This window comes from Pimephales promelas, chromosome 20, assembly GCF_988280905.1.
Source record: "Pimephales promelas chromosome 20, fPimPro1.hap1.1, whole genome shotgun sequence".
NCBI lineage: Eukaryota > Metazoa > Chordata > Actinopteri > Cypriniformes > Leuciscidae > Pimephales > Pimephales promelas.
The window spans coordinates 11553446-11573416 of NC_142788.1; the positions used below are offsets into that span (position 1 = coordinate 11553446).

General features: G+C 37.1%; 2 protein-coding genes across 7 annotated transcripts; one reads left to right on the forward strand and one right to left on the reverse strand.

Annotated features, from left to right (window-relative positions):
• Window positions 1–219: 219 nt before the first annotated feature.
• On the reverse strand, window positions 220–19683 carry g6pd (glucose-6-phosphate dehydrogenase). Of its 6 annotated transcripts, XM_039684688.2 has the most exons (15): window positions 19378–19547; window positions 18987–19019; window positions 18574–18667; window positions 17559–17692; window positions 9679–9716; window positions 9033–9141; window positions 8722–8939; window positions 6571–6729; window positions 6289–6414; window positions 5882–5975; window positions 4163–4349; window positions 3240–3475; window positions 3002–3078; window positions 1427–1519; window positions 220–1342 (listed from the first exon to the last, which is right to left on the reverse strand). In XM_039684688.2, exons 4-15 carry the CDS (start codon window positions 17673–17675, stop codon window positions 1252–1254), a joined length of 1545 nt encoding a protein of 514 aa, XP_039540622.2. In that variant the 5' UTR covers window positions 17676–17692; window positions 18574–18667; window positions 18987–19019; window positions 19378–19547; the 3' UTR covers window positions 220–1251. The 6 variants fall into 6 exon arrangements, with proteins under 6 accessions (XP_039540622.2, XP_039540623.2, XP_039540619.2 ...); XM_039684689.2 differs by lacking the exons at window positions 18987–19019; window positions 19378–19547 and adding an exon at window positions 19582–19668; XM_039684685.2 differs by lacking the exons at window positions 18574–18667; window positions 19378–19547 and adding an exon at window positions 19582–19642.
• Window positions 15156–16808, forward strand: LOC148970548 (uncharacterized). The gene is made up of 3 exons (XM_089124584.1): window positions 15156–15244; window positions 15504–15859; window positions 16013–16808. Exons 1-3 carry the CDS (start codon window positions 15156–15158, stop codon window positions 16711–16713), a joined length of 1146 nt encoding a protein of 381 aa, XP_088980710.1. The 3' UTR covers window positions 16714–16808.
• Window positions 19684–19971: the final 288 nt, after the last annotated feature.

Genomic DNA, 19971 nt, shown 5'->3' on the forward strand with positions numbered 1-19971 from the left:
AAGTCTATGTACTTAATCCAGATGGATTTCAAAGCCCATACTAATTTTTTGATAAATGATTTTCCTCTACATTTCCAGTCATTCATGTTTACTGTGTTTTTTTGTTTTGTTTTGTTTTTTGCTGCTCACTCAATGTCTTTTTCAAAACTGTCCAAAACAAAGAGAATATGAACTTAAGAGACTAAATGGAAAAAGAGGAAGCAATGAGACACATGCAACTAGGCATCTTAGCTATGCTTTATTGTAAAAGTAGCAGTCTATTATAATAAAATAGAAAACATAGGGCAGAACTTTTACAGAAAAATTAAATAGCTCGCAGATGTTCAAGCATCTTAAAACAAAACGTTTTCTAAAGTTGTTTTAGGCACCCTAACATGATATTGAAATTCAGTGCTGCCAAAAATGTACCCTCAATACATACGCAGGCCAACAAAGTTGTTTTTTTGACACTGGCTCAATGTCTAAATAGTGCTGAAACCAAAAATTATATCAAGCAGAAAGAGAATATACCCATGTGTTTTTAGTTCATAGGTAAGAATGATCATCAAAGCTCATCTATTAAAGTATAAACAGAGGGATGTGGCATGTCATACCATTTTACCAATACATTTGCTTTAATAAGACTAAACATAATCATGGCTCTTTAAGCCAATCAGTGGGAGCCTTAAGACCTGGTGAAATGTCATAAACATTCATGTAGTAACAAAGACAACATTACTCATACATTCCTAATCCCTGTACGTCCCTGCAACTTTTCTTTTGCGTGGTCCAATTATACCATTTAAACATAAGATTGCAACCAAAGTCGTGACAAAACAAAACGCATGAAGACAACTATCAGTGGAGGAGTAGATGTACTTTTACACCATGCCTCTGCCTATAATCACTTTTAAAAATGTGAGCAGCATTTAATGGTAAGACTTGCTTGTGAAAAGAGGAATGCAATACATAAGCTTTTTTTTTTCTTAAGGAATAAAGCATCTGAACACAGACGGTGTGGAATCGGCGTGAATATCAGAATGCTGATTAACTGCATAAAATGTTAAGTCCACTGAGATATAGAAAGAAATAATATAAGGAATGTCCTATAAATCATTATACGACATCATGTGTTTGTAATCTTGTTTGTTGGTCCTTCTTTAAATGAGTGCTTGCAGTGCATCTTCAAATACTATTTAAGTGCCTTTTAATTCAGGCGCTCATCTCGGCTGATGATTTTAAACAGGCTTCAGCTCCACTCGTCCTCTTCTTTCACAGTTTGTGTGGGTTCACCCATCTGTATGTACCCTCATAGCGAAAGCCCACCTTCTGCACCAGCTCGTCAGCCTCTGCAGGACCACGGCTATATGAGAGAGAGAACATGAGACGCATTACACGTCATGTCACTGCATCCACAATCACTTTCAGAAAAATAAGCATGTTTTACCTCCCGTATTTGTATTTGATGGGTGGCGTCTTCTCTTTCTCGATCTGATGAAGAAGAGGAGTGAAGATTCTCCAGGCTTCCCTCAACTCGTCACTTTAAAAAAAATGAGTCAAATTCAGAGACAGTTCTTTATATTCTTTAATCAAATTTACATTAGTGTGTCACATATTTAATGAAATGTGCATTACATGCATTTCAAAAAAACAAAGGTCTTTTTTTAAAGACCTGACAAATAAAACGAATGCCACATTAGCAGGAAAGATCTATGGTAACATATGAACTGTAGTTGTTTAAATTATTTTATGGTTTGGATGATACAGGTTTGGACAAAAACAAAAAATAAATTTAAAATGACAAACCTCATATCTCAGCCTTTAACCCATTTTTAAGAAATAAAGTAGTCAAAATCGTCCTAATTCTTTATGTTTTTAGATCGCATATTAACTTATTTTTAATCCACTGGCTGGATGAAATAGTCACAACACATTCGCAAAATTACACACTAAGAGAAAGTGCAAAAACAAATGTCCACAGTCTGTTTTGCTCATATTTATCAAGGGTGCCAAATAGAGGTCGACCGATTTTACCGATATTTAGGTTTGACTGATAACCGATAATTCAGCCGATAATTTTTTTTAATGGATTCTGGATTAAAAACAAACATAATATGTGTGGAGCCCACTGTGATATGATGTACAAGAAAAGTCTTAATTACCAACTCTAGGTCTTAAATTTGGGGAAAGAAAAACAGGAAACACAATATGGCCTAATGTGATTATTAAACTTGAAAAGGTGATTATTAAATTGCGAGCGCTGCATGTTTCAAAGTAAAAACGTTCTCCAGGCTCGCGGTTTAAGCGGTTCATGGTAAATCAATGCCACGCATTTAAACCAAACGATTTCTTATTGATATTCTGTTGATGAATTATTATGACAATATTTGCTTCATAGTGTTTTTTAAAGGGGTCATGAACTGGCTTTATACATTTTTTTATATTGTTGTCTGAGGTCAACTTATGACGTTCGCTTGATTTTTACATTAAAAAACATCAAACTGAATAAGTAATAGGCTATTTTCACTCGTCAGTGCATATTTATTGCATGGTTTGTCATCACGAGGTAGGAATCGATGTTCTTTAGCTATGCGTGTAATGCGCGAATCGGTGGGCGGGGCTAAACCGGCCGTGTTTAAGTAGGCGTTGATCTTCTTCTGCGGGGGTGGTGTTTTATCCTCTCTGATGTCATAGTTCCCCACTTTGAAAAACGAGTCGTTTGCTGAGGCTGGTGTCAATAAAAGCTTTTGTTGGACTAACAAGGACATTTTCAGTTCTGAAACTTACAGGATATTCTTATAATACGATGACCTCTTAGATGTCAAAAGCTCAAGGAAAATTTGATTTCTCAGTTCATCACCCCTTTAATTCTTCAAACTCATTGGCCTTCTAGTAAACGCAGCTGTACACGGGTAAAATTCAGTATTGTTTACGTGAAGGCTTTTCAGTCCAACCGAGTCATCTAACTGCTAACCTTTTATTTGTGTGCATATGTAAACACAGTAGCTTGTAACAAACTCACCTGCGAACAAAATGCATCTGACTGCCACAAAAGACATCCAAAATCAGTCGCTCATAAGCATCAGGGAGCTTAACATCCTTTGTAAAGAGAATAAGAGAAAGGTACATTTATAAAGAGAAGTAACTTTACTAAAGATTGTTTGTTTTATAGAAATTAACCAATTTTCTACAATTGATAGCCAAAGTTGCCTAATAGGACAAAACAGAGTATGGATGTATTAAAGGTGTCCGTTTAATACCCTGTATCTGCTGTGGTAAGTCAGGTCCAGCTCCGTCTCTTCCGGACTGAAGTAGACTCCAGGTTTTTTGCTCATCATCTTGGCGTAGATGGCCTCGTTGGGCTGCACGCGGACCACCAACTCGTTCCGCCTGCACTGAGAGTCAAAGATGTCTCCAGGAACGTCGGTGAACTGCAGCCTCACCTCTGCCTTCCTCTCATTCAGAGCCTTTCCACACCGGAGGATGAAGGGAACCCCTGGAGAGAGAGTTAGAGAGCTTAATGAAGTATCAACACATTCAGGATAAAAAAAAATAAAATAAAATAGAAATCAATAAAAACACAAATCTAGTTCAAATAAATGCCGTTCTCTTGAACTTTGTATTCATCCAAAAAAACAAAACAAAAAAAATCCAGAGAAAATCATGAAGCAAATCATCATGGGACACTGAAGACTGGAGTAATGATGCTGAAAATTCAGCTTTGATCACAGGAATAAATTACATTTTACAATATATTCAACTATAAAAACAGTTGTTTTAAATTGTAATAATATTTCACAACATTAATGTTTTTATTGTAGTTTTGATTAAATAAATGCAGCCTTGATGAACATGACACTTTTGTTTTACCAACTCAAAACAGATATAGTATTTTTCAAATGTTTAAAGTTCATTTTGTATTTTAAGCCAAAAAAACAAAAAAACAAAACAAATTTAATTTCAAGACTAAGGTGTTAGTACAGCTTTAAATGTACTCATTTAATTCAGCACAAATGCTCTTACTTCCAGAAAGAGGCAAGGTTCAAAATGAACTGTCTCAGAAAGTTCAACATTTTAGGTCTTTGGCCAGATTGTAAATATTTGCTAGTTACACTGTTGAGTGCATACTCTGAGCTTAACACATGTAGTGATTAGATACACACACACAGTGTGGATCACTTACCATCCCAGCGTTCATTCTTTACATAAAGCACTGCAGTGGCAAATGTAGCTTGAGTGGAGCCTTTAGGGACAGTTGAGTCATCTAGATAACCAAGTTTAGCATCTCCTTCTCCATCTGGATCTCCCACGTACTGACCCAAGACCACGTCTGACAGAGAGACTGCTTCAATGCACTTCAACACCTTCACCTGAAGGGGGACACACTGAGCGTTAGAAAACAGGCAGGCAGAAATCTACAATACACTAGAAGAGCAAGAGACATCCGAGATCATTCCCATTTATCTAAGCAATAGCAGTTCAGTTGGATGCTTCATAAACACTAATTTCTTCTGAACACACAAACTATAAATCACAACTCTCTGCAGCAGACAGAGAAAAACAAAACCACACTGTTAAAAGTCCAGAAAAAAGAAAGAAAAAGCATTGCAAAGCAAAAAATAAACTAATAAATAAGTAAATAAATAATAAAATATTGAAAAACAAAACCCAAAACAAAATAAAACAAACAAAAATGAAACGAAACAAAACAGCCAAACAAAACTACAAAAAATAACAAAAAACATTGCAAAGCAAAACAAAAAATAAACCAATAAATAAGTAAATAAATAAAATATTGAAAAATAAATAAAACAAAAAAGAAACGAAACAAAAACAGCCAAACAAAACCACAAAAAAATAACAAAAAGCATTGCAAAGCAAAACAAAAAATGCTTTATAAATAGATAAATAAAACATTGAAAAACAAAACCCCAAAACAAAAATAAAACAAACAAAAATGAAACGAAACAAAACAGCCGAACAAAGCAAACAAAACCACAAAAAATAACAAAACAAAACATTACAAAGCAAAACAAAAAATAAACAAATAAATAAGTAAATAAATAAAATATTGAAAAAAAATCCAAAACAAAATAAAACAAATAGAAATGAAACATAACAGTCAAAGCAAACAAAACCACAAAAAACAAAAAGCATTGCAAAGAAAAAAAGCTTTATAAATAAATAAAATATTGAAAAACAAAACCCAAAAACAAAATAAAATGAAACAAAACAGCCAAACAAAGCAAACAAACCCACAAAAAAATAACAAAAAGCATTGCAAACCAAAACAGAAAATAAAACAATAAATAAGTAAATAAATAAAATATTGAAAAACAAAACCCAAAAACAAAATTAAACAAAAAAAGAAACGAAACAAAACAGCCAAACAAAGCAAACAAAACCACAAAAAATAACAATACAAAGCATTGCAAAGCAAAACAAAAAATGCTTTATAAATAAATAAATAAAATATTGAAAAACACCCCCCCCCAAAAAAAAACAAAAAAAAACAAAATAACAAACAAAAATGAAACAAAACAAAACAGCCAAACAAAGCAAACAAAAACACACAAAAAAATAACAAAACAAAGCATTGCAAAGCAAAAAAAAAAAAAAAACATTTGGCATTAGACATAATTAACAGAAAAGCAAAAATCTGTAAAAAATCTATTAAAATTATAAAACCAAATATAAACATTATCCAGAAACAATCTTAGAACCAAGACCTTAATTTATGCTAGCTTCAGTCCACCGATCTTTTATGCTAATGGTTAAGTACAAAACAGTGGTGATGGGTGGATGAATGTGATTTATTTGATCCTCAAGGCTAAATTCAGGATCATTCAGATAAGTGGCATAAGAGTGATGCGCACACACACACAGCTGATTGGCTCGTTACCTTCTCGTCCCTAACATCATCAGAGCTGGTGGATGCGGGCTTCTCCATGGCAACCAGAGAGAGCATCTGCAGCAGGTGGTTCTGCATGACATCGCTGGAGACAGAAAACAGAGGAATACATTAGAATATCAAAACCCACTCAGCCTTTGAAGGGAATCCTCATGCACAGAAAGCGCAATGGATTTCTAAACACTTCTATATAAATATGTCTTTGAAATAATTTGGATTTTATCTTTGTTTCTTTTTACGGCCTGCTTTTAGGGAGTACAATTATCTTTATGTGTTCCATGAAGAGAAACTAAATCAGGTGAAATGATGGTGGAATTCATCTTTGGTCGACTAATTTTTAACATCTATAAAATATCACAGGTGCAAAATCATCTCAAAAGCAAGGAAACTTAACTAACCGAATGATACCAAAATCGTCGAAATATCCTCCCCGGCCCTGGGTACCAAACGGCTCTTTGAAGGTCAGAACCACACATGCCACACTGTCCCGGTTCCATATGGGGCCAAATATCCGGTTTCCAAACCTTTAAGGAAACAGGAGAGCAACCTATGACTAACAAGAGACAGAGCTTCCCAATGGAGTTTAACCCTTAATTATTCACAAATGACAACTGTGTGTGACAGCCAGTGAAAAGCAGAAGGCAGGGAGGGATGAAGAAGAGAATGATAAGCAGACAGACCTGAGGACCATGAGGTTCTGGACCATCTCTTTGCCTAGGTAATGGTCTATCCGGTAAATCTGTTCCTCGGTGAAGAGAGAAAACAGATGACTGGATAACTCCTCTGAGCTCTGCAAGTCATGGCCAAACGGCTTCTCCACGATGATCCTGTTCCAGCCTCTACCAAACATACACACACAAGAAATATCCTGCATATAAAAAAAAGCCAAATCCACATACACTTAGAAAATTAAACAGAAACTACATCCAGCCAGTGATATTTTAGTACTATTATGGTATTTTGTAAATCACCCTTTTTTTTAGGTAACACTTCCTTTTACAGTCCAGTTCCCCATGTAAATACTATGTACTTATTTTAGTAACTACAATTACTGGGTAATAACTAGTACTAACCCTTAAACCTACCCCTGTTCCATGTACTTACCTTATATTTGCCAGTACTTTCTAGGCAAGTACACTGTAATTATTGTACTGTAAAAGGAAGCGTCACCCATTTTTATTGGTTTTTGTTTTAAATATCTATATTTAACTTAATTTCAGTATTAGTTTTAGTAATTTTGACACTTCAAACTTATTTTATTTCAGGTAGTTGCCAATGCTACACTTCTAGTTTCCAAGTTTTTAATTTTTTTTTATCTAATTTTAATTCATTTCAGTTGGGGCTAAAGCAATTTACAAGTTACACAACCAGATTACTTTTTCCAGTAACTAGTAAAGTAACATTATTTTTAAATTTACAACAAAATATCAGTGTTACTTTTTACAATAAGTAACAAGTTACTGTGTTTTATCCATGTATTGTATCCACTCCTGTCCTCATGTTGAGAGAAATCGGGACTTCATTATTTCAATGTAGATTCAGTATTCCTCAAAATGAATAAAAACGGTTAAATGCAAATTCAGAATATTACAAAAGCCTGCAATAATTAAATATGTTAAATAATACAAATGTACTTTATGCATTTAATCTCACTTTATTAAGTAATGTCTTTGCTGCTGACCTTCAACGACTCAATTGAACCAAACCAATAAGCTAAAATGACTTTAGAAAAACATCACATGCGTTTCATTTAGTTGTTTTTATTGCTGAAGTAAAAGTGTTGAAATTTCTTCCTCTGCATCCTCTATAGAAAGTAAAAGAAATGGACACAGCGACCCCATTGATTTCAATGAAGAAGACTGAAGCGCGATTATTGCACTTCCTGCCTGATGTCTGAGCGACTGCGGAGATGTTTGTTAGAGATGCGATCCTCTACTGTACAGGCGTGGATTTACATTTCATTCAGCCGGAGGCTTATTCATCTCACTTCAGCCAAATATTAGCTTAATAATAAAATTCTTTATTAAAAACAAATCAAGCAAGCCCATCCCAGCAGAGACAAAGTGACGCAAAACAAACAATCCATTACTTTTCATAAAAAGAAACCAAGTAATGTTTAGTTACTTCTTAGGGAGTCATATCATTGTAACGCATTACTTCTCAACGGTACTTCTTCCCTAGCATTGATTTCAGCTTTGTTACAATTAATAGTCATTATTAACACCGTCTAGCTAGATTTGATGCGAGTGGCACTTGCCCGTACAATTCGGATCATTATGAGGTTAGATATTAGAGAGAACAATTAATAATATTACAATAATATTAATATTACATAACTCGCTGCTTAACCACCATAGTACGATACAGTGTTGGAGAAACTAACTAAATAGTCACAACCTTTTCCTGAAAACTTTGTCGCACATATGTCATTCAAACCACAATATATTTGATGTCACAAAGGTGGTGGAGTATTAGCATCTACTAATTAATCTATTCAAGAATGGATGTCAGATTATTGCTCTAAATAACAACCATAGTATCAGAAGACTACATAATTATTTTGTTCCCTATTGTTTTGCTTCATTTCCAGATGTTTCATTCAATTGGAGGTTTCCTCTTACACTTACATTCCCCCGGCGCAATAAATAAGGAATGCACCTCCCTTCAATGAAAGTAAATGGGGCTTTTTTGACAGTCAGGTCAAAATGATAAGTTTGACTGCCTAGAAAAGTTATATTTAAGTCCGTCGCATATCCTCTAACCTACTTTTGGACATATCTTGCCTTGTATTAAGAACATAAAAACACAAAAATGAAACCAAAGCTCCTCACTTGGTGCTCATGCATTGATGTTTGATGTTCTTGGTGACATCATGGTAGACGCTGGGCGGCAGGGCCAGGTAGAAGAGCCGGTTGGCCCCGGCTCCTCCGGGCAGGGACAGCAGGTGAGTGTTCAGGTTATCGAAAGACGATTCATCCACGTACTTCCCGCTGATGTAAGAGTTTCGACTGAAGAACGCGGCGAGGCGCTCTGCCTCAGAGTCGACCACCTGAAGGGAGGAAAAAAACAGGCCGTATGAACACGAACACACAGATCCGGGAAGCAGAGCACAGTGCACATGGAGAAAACTCTGAGCGCTGACCTTCATGTAGGGCATGCAGGCCGCACGTATGGCATCCACGGTCAGATCGGAACGAGCAAAGCCCACGAAATATGTCTGTTCGGGGAGAAGACCGTCTCTGAACAACCACCTATATAGAGAGAACCAGAAATACACTATCGTTAAGAATAATTTTTTTGAAGACATTGTTACTTTTACTTAGCAAGGACACATTAAATTGTTTAGAAGTGACAGTAAAAACTTCTATAATGTTACAAAAAATATCTATTTCAAATAAATGCAGTTCTTTTTAACTTTCTATTTGACCGTTTTCAACATTGATAATAAGAAATGTTACTTGAGCATCAAATCATCATGAATCACCAAGAATGATTTCTGGGAGTTCATGTAACAATGAAGACTGGAGTAATGATGGAAATTCAGCTTTGATTACAGGAATAAATAATTTTATAATATTCAGAAAAGACAGATATTTATTTAATATTTATAAAAAAAAACAGAAAAGTTATTTTGAAATGTAATAATATTTCACTGTATTTTTGGTCTAATAAATGCAGAGATTTTACAAGATCACTTCAAAAACATATCACCCCTAAAATTATGAACTGTAGTATATAGTAAATATTTAAAAAAAAATGCATGAAGGCAAGTTAAGTTAAGGACTCACCACAAAGTTGGGTAGATTTTCTTTTTGGCCAGATCTCCCTACAAAAAACAACAAATTTGTTACATCACAGCACAATTTGTTAATGTTGGCTAAATTACGCAAACTGAAACCGCCACACAACTGACACACTTCAGGTTCAGAGTGCAATATTTCCAAAACTAGATCATCACACCAGTCTCAAAGAGAATAGCTGGTCTGAGATCAGTGTTGATTGATCTAAAAGGCTAAAATTATGATCCCATTCTACATTTTTAAACAAATTACTTAAAATAACGTCGTAGTTTTAATTTATTGTAGATCAAATTTAAAAAACTACACCTGGGGCCTCATGTATAAACGTTGCGTACGCACAAAATGGGCATAGAAATATGCGTACGCATTTTTCCACGTGCACATCGGGATTTATAAAAAATAAACTTGGCGTAAATAAGTGCGCACCGTAAGGATGCTCTTGACCGTGCGTACGCACTCTTTTAGAAGATTATGGGTTTTGGCGACACCGATGGTGAGCTGGAGTCAAATGTCTTTTTGCTCACTATTAGACAGAGAATCTAAAGAAAATTATACATCTACAGAAAGATAATACAAATATAATTTCACAAACCTATCACTTGAAGCAAACATCCATCCCTTCTTAAATGACCGCGCCAGCACGCGCGTTCCGTTTAGTGAAACTGACGCACATATAGCCTATAATCTAACGGCAGATGGAGTAAAACCGTAAATCTTCATTATGAGTCCAAATCATAAATACAGTCCATATTCACAATAATAGTTTAAATAAATAAAAGAATGGTACTATGTTTTACTTCTGATATAAACATTTAGATTAAATATGCCATTCTCATTAATGGAGTTAAACTCTTAAACTACATGAAATCATTAGCCTACTGAGAAGTTACAATATATATATATATATATATATATATATTCAATAAATAGAAATAGACCTATTTGTTGTGGATACATTGCTTTTGAACACTTTTCTTCTGGCATGCTGTGTTTTAATGTTTTAACTACAGATTGTCTGAGAAAACTGTTTCGTGCAAATAATGCACAACCATGTCTATCTCTTCCATTAAAATCTCTTCCATTATCCATTAAAATATAAATCAATTAAAAATACTATTTGGCCAGTGGAAAAGATTGAGAAAAACTTTCTCTGAAATGTATTTAACACTATTTGATTTATTCATTCAAAAACAAGGCAAGGATATAGGCTACAAAAAAAAAAATGTTTGTAATAATGTGACGGCACATCCGCATTTCATATTTTCCTAACGTCTTGTACCGTTAAACTTGGTATCACGTGGATGAATAATCATATGCAAATGATATGCAGATGAGGATATGCATAGTAAAACTAGGCGTTGTAATCTCCATATATGGTTATTTCGGGGAGGAGACGCACGTGCGCATAATCTCCCGCTGACTGGGATTTATAAAGTGAATTCTGCGCAGGTTCTGGCGTACGAACGGTTTTATAAATCTGAAAACTTTTGTGCGTACGCAAATTCTGCCTTATGTGCGTACGCACACTTTAAGGATGAAATCTACGCAAAGTTTTATGCATGAGGCCCCTGGTCTTACTTTCAAAATCTTTTGACAGTCAAAATGAAGGTTGTAATTAGCCATTTTTTCACATGTTGTATTTTTATTGAGGAAAGAAAACTTTATTAACCTTACAAGTGAACGTCAAGGAACGTTTAAATTAAAAAAAAAAATGACAAGACCCATTTTAAAGGAATCAAATCTTAAGGAACTAACTGCCTAAAAAGCCGTTTTGGCCATAACAGACTTGTCCGAACATGAAGCACCACATTGACATAGAGATTGGCAGATTTTGAAATGCAGCCATAATTTCTGTGGAACCACATGACATAAATACAGCTGAATACAAAGATGACTAATAGATACAAAACACAAGAACAGATAAAATAAGGTAAAAAATAAATAAAAAATAAAAAATAAAAAATCAAATACAACAGTCAACCCATCCCAGCTCAATGTGACTCAATCAATCATCTCAATACAAAGGTCATTGATCTGAGCAGATCTGCTCCACACCCACTCAGACACATGAGAAACACACTGTGCACAGTGAGACAGCACTATTCAGTTTGTCTTGGCTCAATTACAGCATAAACGGTTCGCTATTTAACCAATTAATCATTCCAGCTGATTTGCTGTGGTGAAAAGCACTCTGTAATGGTGACTTGACAAAAATCCATTCACATATATTTTGTAACTTTTGAACACACCAGCTTAATCATACTAAAACTGACATGCAAAAACTTAGCAACCAGATAAATCCATGCATTTGCTCTGATAGTGACTATTGTGTTTCCACACTGATGAGTGTGTAAACAGCAGAGCATGCCAGTAGAAAGTCAGAGGCTATGAGTCTGGGTCTTTCCTCAGAGATCTTGGTCTATATTGTCATGAAAGCGTCAAGCAGTTTTATTGCGGATTTGTCGGCTGGTCACTATGATGTTAAATCTCCCGTTCCCGCACACCCTGAAGCTGCTCTATTGAGATCCGGGGTCTCATTTATAAAACTGCGCGTAGGATCCTTACTAAAAGTGTAAGTGCGCCCGAAAGCCAAAAATGTTGTACGGTAAATTTTTTTTTGGATATATAAAACCGTTCGTACGCCAGAACCTGCGCAGAATTCACTTTATAAATCTCAGTCAGCCGAAGAACGAGCGCACATGAGTCTCCTCCCAGAAATAACCATATATGGAGCTTACAACGCCTAGTTTAAATATGCATATCCTAATCTGCATATGATTATTCATCCACATGATACCATGTTAAGGTACAAGACGTTAGGAAAATATGAAATACAGATGTGCTGTGTCACAAATTATATATTTTTTTAGTTGCCTATATCCTTGCCTTGTTTTTGAATGAATAAATCAAATAGTGTAAAATACATTTCCGAGAAAGATTTTCTTTTACACTGTCCAAATAGTATTTCTAATTAATTTATATTTTTAATGGAAACAGATAGACATGGTTGAGCATTTTTCAAGTATTTTCTCAGACAACCTGCTATTATCATGATTAGCAATTATCTCTAGTTAAAACATTAAAACACAGCAAGCCAGAGGAAAAGAAAAGTGTTCAAAAACATTGCATCCACAACCAATTTTTATTTCTATTTATTAAATACATTTTTTTTGTAAGTTCTCAATAATGATTTCATGTAGTTTAAGTGTTTAACTCCATTAATGAGAATCGCATATTTAATCTAAATATATCAGAAGTAAAACATAGTTTAAATCGTTCTTTCATTTATTTAAACTGTTGAGAACATGCACTGTATTTATTAGGACTCATGAAGATTTACGGTTTTACTTCATCTGCCGTTAGATTATAGGCTATGTGCGTCAGTTTCACTGAACGGCCCAACGCGCTCGCTGCTCAGACACTTAAGAAGGGATGGATATTGGCTTCAAGTGATACCCTAGAAATATAATTTCCCTCATCAAGCTTGTTATCTTTCTGTAGCCTATAGGCTATAATTTTCTGTAGATTTTTGGTCTAAAAGTGACCAAAAAGACATTTAACTCGAGCTCACAGTGTCGCCAATTCCCTTTGTCTCCAGAATGTGCGTACGCAAGGCTCAAAGTTTGCTTAAAGGTGCGCACATTCTCCCGTCAAGTTTGTTTTTTATAGATCACAACCTTTGCGTGGAAACTGGCGTACGTACGTTACCAGCCGCATTTTGTGCATATGCAGGCTTTATATATGAGACCCCTGGTGACTGTGGAGGCCATTTGAATTTAAGGTGATTTGAGCTTTGTTATCCTGCTAAAAGTATCTATCAGAAGATGGGATGGACACGGTCAGCAACAATTCTCAAGTCAGCTGTGGCGTTTAAATGACGCTGAATTGGTACTAAGAAGCCCAAAGAAAATATACCACACACACCACCAGCACCTGAACCGCTGAAGAATCCATGCTTTCATGCTTGCGTCAAATTCTGACTCTTAACATTCCAATGTTGCAAAAGAAATCGCGACGCTTTTCCAAACTTCTAGTTTTGGTGATTCTGAGTGAATTGTCTCCTCAGTTTGCTGTTCTCATCTGACAGGAGGTGTGTGTCTCATCTGGTGTGTGTTCTGCTGCTGTAGCTCTTCTGCTTCAGGGTTTGACATGTTCAGAAATACTCTTCTGCAGACCTCAGATGTACCGAGTGTTTATTTGAGTTACTGTTGTCTTTCTATCAGCTGAACCAGACGGGTCATTCTCCTCTGACATCAACAAGGCATTTCACCCACAGAAACGCTCACTATATATTCCTCTTTTCAGACTCTGTGAACCCTAGAGATGGTGGTGTGTGAAAATCCCAGTAGATCAACAGTTTCTGAAATACTCAGAACAGCCCGTCTGGCACCACCAACCAGGCCACAGGTCGTCTTGATCACGTCTACATGTCTAAATGCATTGAGTTTCTGCCATGTGATTGGCTGATTAGGTATTTGCGTTAACGAGCAGTTGAACAGATGTACCGAATAAAGTGGCCATTATCTCACTAATGTGTACAAATTAAAACATTTTAACACAACACAATATTTTGAGATGTTCATGCGTGTTCCATTTACAAATACGTTAAAAGGACATTTGCTTTAGCTTCATATTTTAACTCAGCAAATTATTAAAGGCATAGCTGTAACTGTCTTTAAAATGAAAGATAACGTTTGAGACAAACGTGATTATTTGACTGGCTGGGGTCCGACGTGCTGAATGCAAGTGGCTCAAGGTCAGGCAAATCAGGTGATGTTGCATCTGGATTTTGACACGCTGAATGGATTCAATGTTTATCATTATGCCACAAACCTTTGCAACCCCATGTCAAACAGACATCTTTCCAACACCACCCTCACCCCAAACACACAAGCCAGCTCTTTCACCTCTCTCTCTCAATACACTAACTGAAAGAAAAGTGCTGACAGGGAGTGATTTTGCGTAATCCAGCTCACTAGCACCTATTTAAAAACCCAAACAATAAGAACAGGAAAGGCCAACAGTAACAGATCTTTCAGAGTAGTTGTGTAAAATCAGCTAACTAAAAAGTTGAACAAAATGAGGAGGAACAAGGAAAAGCAAGCCGAAAAAAGGAGGAAGAAGGTTTAAATTTCATCACTAAAAGATGAAAAGGGGAAAACACTTTTGTGAGAAGTGCAAAAGTTTGACCAACTGCAATTCAAACTTCACTTTTTATTCATGAGGTTTTGTATTTATATGCATGCCAAACCAAATCAAGGCTGTCTAGAAAAGCCTTTCGTTAGTCCAGCCAATCACAGACCTTATCACCACACCTGACCAATCCCCTTTCAAGACCATAAGCTGTGAACTGAACTGCTGAATTACTCAACCGCCCTGTTCTGTCTGAATGAGAAATAGACAGCTTATGTTGGCAACGCCCCCTCATGCTAGCTTAATTTCAGTTGTACTTCCTTCTTCAAAACATGAAGGCCACTGTACCAATTCAGAGGAATCAGAGACGTTCTTCCTTTATCAGACTAGCAGTAAACAGGCAGTGCAATAAATCCATAAGGTGTGCAATACTAAAGAAAATACCATGTTTCTTCAGGAATAATTTGAAATGGGAACTACATCAATAAATATGTAGGGCAATTTGGCACATTTTGACAATAATTTCAATGATAATTTCTATCCACGTGCATATCAAATTCTGTTAAATCTCCATATTCGGGTTGCAGTCATATTCCCTATTCGATGTTCATATGCAGCAGAATATTCCAGTATATTTTTCACAATAATTTAATTAGGACTGACTAATTACTTCTGTAAAGTATTAAGGAGAACCATGAATTCACTAATCCTGAACGCCCGGGACTCCTGATCACCAACTGCCGGACCCACAGCCAGAAAGTGCATTTTCAATTCGACCCCCACAACGTCTACAGAGCACACTACCTCAGCGCAGTAGCCCAGTACAGCTGGGCAGGTGCCCGATGGACAGAGGACTCCGTCGCCCGCGCTAAGGCCGATGCCAAGCACATGCTCAACCAACTTGAGAAAATGACTGTCACACAAGTGGAGTTAGATGGACACAACCGCCGCTCCAAACGGTTCCTGGGAGCTGTGCTTGGAGCTGCCACAGCAGTTGGAACCCTGTTCAACATTGGCATGTCCAGTGTCAACGCAGTGAACCTAGCCACTGTGAGACGACATGTGGCTGAAATTCAAACTGAGATCCCACAGTTAAAAGAGCAACTCACAACACAGAGTGCCTCCCGGTAGACCATCGGCAAGACCTTGAGGGGAGCTGTGGTAATTCTCAACACTCACAGTGTTCTGCTGAACCAAACTGTGAATTCTATGAAACCGCTGTTCACTGTCTTTCAAAATGACTTTTCCCAAACTCAGCTGGTCACCGCCCTGATGACGGACATGCTGCGGGAGGCGAGCTCCTCCATTGAAAGCCTGGCCATGGGTAGAATTCCACCGTACCGGACACCCTTAAGCCTTGTCCAAACCGTGCTGGCTTCTACAATCACCATGCCAGCTGATCCTCTACAAGTACACCTGGCCTACTCTCTGGGTAGCGCCATCCCACTCTACATCGAACACGAGCAGAGGGAAGTGAGATTCCTCCTAAACCTACCCATCATAGAGTCAAGCCGAATCTACAGACTCAAGGACATTGTCAATGTCGGGTTTTGGAAAGTTAACACGCACATCAAGATCCTTACCCCAGACGTGGTAGCCTACCACGTCAGCGACCCACAGCTGTACCTGCACATGTGCACCTTGACTAAAGACATTCATTATCTCTGCCCTAGCAAACCCTTCCTCAGAGACAATACTGATGGAATCTGCGGGTTGCAACCCATGGCCAGTGACACCCTGTGTCCTGCCAAAGCCAAGCCTCGCATTCAAGTCGCAGAGACACGAGCAGAGACCGTAGGTGACAGGTGGCTCGTCAACACTCCAGTGCGCATGGCTACAGTCACCTTTGACCAGCACAACACCGCCACCCGTGTCACCATGCTCAACTAGAGCATGTGGATTCAAGTATCTAAAGGAGCCATCCTCCACCTAGATGATCTGGTATTGTACCATCTTCCAAGCAATGAGTACGAATCAAAACTGGAAATCCCATCCTTTTTTAAGAACCACAACTTCACCCTGGATCCAGAACTGGAACTGGGAATTGAGAAAGGGGGGTCCCAGCTAATTGACATTGCTCCTATCGACACCACCCTCCAAGCTTTGTGACAGGTACTCAGGTCAGGTGACTACCTCACCTGTTGTCCAAGCCTTGACCTGAAGCTGACACGGAGCTGTGCATTTCTATGGTAGTCAGCCACATCCTGACACTGGGTGTGGCCTTCATCTTGTACAGGAGATGCAAGACCCGGAAAGATGGGACCATGGCAGAGACCGCTGGAAACCTCATTGAGCTGAGCCCTCAGCCCAAATAACCACCTGCTAAAAGACCCTCATGATTCACCTGCCATCTGCCAGTGCGATGACTGTCGTCTGATGAGGTCTAAGGGAAAGCTGCTTTGAAACAATATATATTGTGAAAAGCGCTATATAAATTAATTTGAATTGAATATTCTAGGGAATGGGAATTTGTGGAATCAGAATATCATCTTAAACTGGGCGACTGGAGTGCACCGTTTTACATGATTACATCAATAAACACAATACTGAATCAGAACACTGTGGTGAATGCAAATGTATTCACTGTAAAATAAACTTTCAAAAAGCGTACCAAAAACATGAATTCACAAATTTTTGGTTTTTCATCAATATTTGCAACGTGTTCAAAATGAGTGAGAATTCGAGCCTGCATTAGAAGGGACAGAGATATTAAAATATTCCACACTGGGACTCACCGAAGCACCCATGATGATAAAGATATGCACATCGGACTGGTGAAACTCCACATCGTCGTGTAGCTCTTTCCTCAGTTGCCCAAACACTTCTGAGCGTGACAGGGGAAGGGTGCTCATCTTGTTTGCTAAGAGGTCTGGAAAAGATTAAAGTGCAGGAGATCAACCACATGTTGTCCTTATGTTCATACAGTCAGATAAAAAAAAAAGTGTTTATGAATTTACTGCTGTCTGTAGTTATATTGAAGATGTATAATTTCCAGCTATAATTGCAAATTTAAAAACAATTTCTCTTAAAAAAAAAGCAATTGTTGGACAGACGTGGGGGCCGGTTATGTTGCATCTACCAACCGATTTACAAGAGATCTTATTTAAGGGAGAATTTATATTTGAATAAGCATTTCTTTTCACTGAATATTTGGTTTATTTACCAGTATACTGTTTGAGGGGCAAGCAGTTAGGCTACATGAAGAGGAGCATGAAAATTATTTTTTACCTTTATCCTGGGCTTTAGAAGATGTGTGTTGTTTTCGCTTCTTACTGAAGTAATATTGGCTCAAGGTTTTTTAATTTAATATTATCAAGATTTTTGTGTGTGTGTGTGTGGGGGGGGGGGGGTTCTTTCTCATTAATGTCATTATTATTATTACTGGATTTTGTTTTTATCTTATTTTGGTTCAATTAGAATTTTTTTGTATTGTATTTTAAGGGTTTTTTTACATGACAAATAACAAAAAACATGTTTAGAAAAATAGAAGGTTTTACATATTATATAGCCTAAATATTTTGTGGTGAAATTTTGTCGGGGCAAGTATTTACTTAAATGAGAGATAGAGATCAAGATGGCAGATATAATGTTGACAAATACAGTACATAAAGCAATTTGATGACAACAAAAGAACACTTTTATACATTATTTTCTCAATGCCCAATTTTTTTTAGTTGTATAGAAAAGGTATTAGACAATTGAAGGATTGTTTGGACAAACAATGAAGTAACATGTCCATTAATCACCAACCTCGAAATTGTTAAATTAATAAATAAATTGGTGCAACACTACAGGCACACAGATTCCCACGCTAAAGGTGTTCTCCAAAGCACTTTGTCTAAAGCTGCCAAAACACAAAGCACAGTGTCAACAAACATTAAACACAATATCAACAAATGACACAGAGCAAGCTTTTTTTTTACTAATGGCCTGAATATGAAAACTGGACCTACAGTGAACACCCCCTGGAAGAATATACTCTAAGGAAATGGTTTGCATTTGCTATTGTATTTCAAACGCAACATTTTTTCCAATGTCGAGTGAATTCGAGGCTAGACGTACACACACTGACTATAGGTGTTCTAACAATAGACTAGTCTAATAATTGACAAGTCACATCACACATAGCTATTTGTATTGGGATGATAAACACATAGTCCTACCACTGTGTTCAGGGACTGTAGTGTGTGCTCTCTCTGTGGCATACAGGAAAGATAAAAGGTATAAACTGACACAAAAACACAAGCTCTCACAACCAACACACTCTCTCTCACACACACACACACACACACACATACAACTTACCATAATGTTATTAGCACAATCCCTTATTTAACAGGGCTCAGCCTGACACTGCTTGAAATCAGTAGCAAGCTGTTATTCCAGTCAAAGCATCACATTCACAACAAATGCTTTAAACATACAGTTATCTAGAATTAATTTAAAATTAACTGCTGTAAGGCAAAGTTGGTTAGTTGTGGTTAGAGCTGCTGACGTTAGTAAACAGCAGAACCTAACACACACTCACACACTGCATAACAACGTGGTACTTACATTTAGTGGTCTTTACAAAACAAAAATACCAGAATTCGAAAGCTAAACTTATAGAGTAGTAGCAGGTTCGTTGTGTATGAGCATAGAGATTACATTACATTACATTAGCGACTGCAGTGACATTTTTAAAAGACAGTTTCCTCCTTCCCTGTTAAAACGACACGGCGGGACTCAGTGATTTTATTGGTTTAGAGAAGAACTCACCAGCGCTCGCTCGACTGCCCATCATTGCACGAGCATGTAACGTCATCCGCGCAACAGCGCTGGAGAAAATGGAGGTGGGCGGGGCCATGTGGAGGACGAACCAATCACTGTGGTGATTGACAGCTGAACGCTGCAATGGCGAGCGCGCTTGGTCGTGCTGAAAAGAGCTAGAAAAAAAGTAATGTACAGTCTAAAAAGAATGTCAGCATGACATTGCAGATTCATAACAAACAAATAAAAAAATACATGCGTCGATTAGTCATATTTAGTATAACGTTAAGATGTATTATCATTTATTGCGTTAACAAACGGAGAGCAAACAGCATTTTGGGTCACTAGAAACTCTATAGCATTAGCGCCACCTTGTGTTGATGTACGTCATCTTCGATT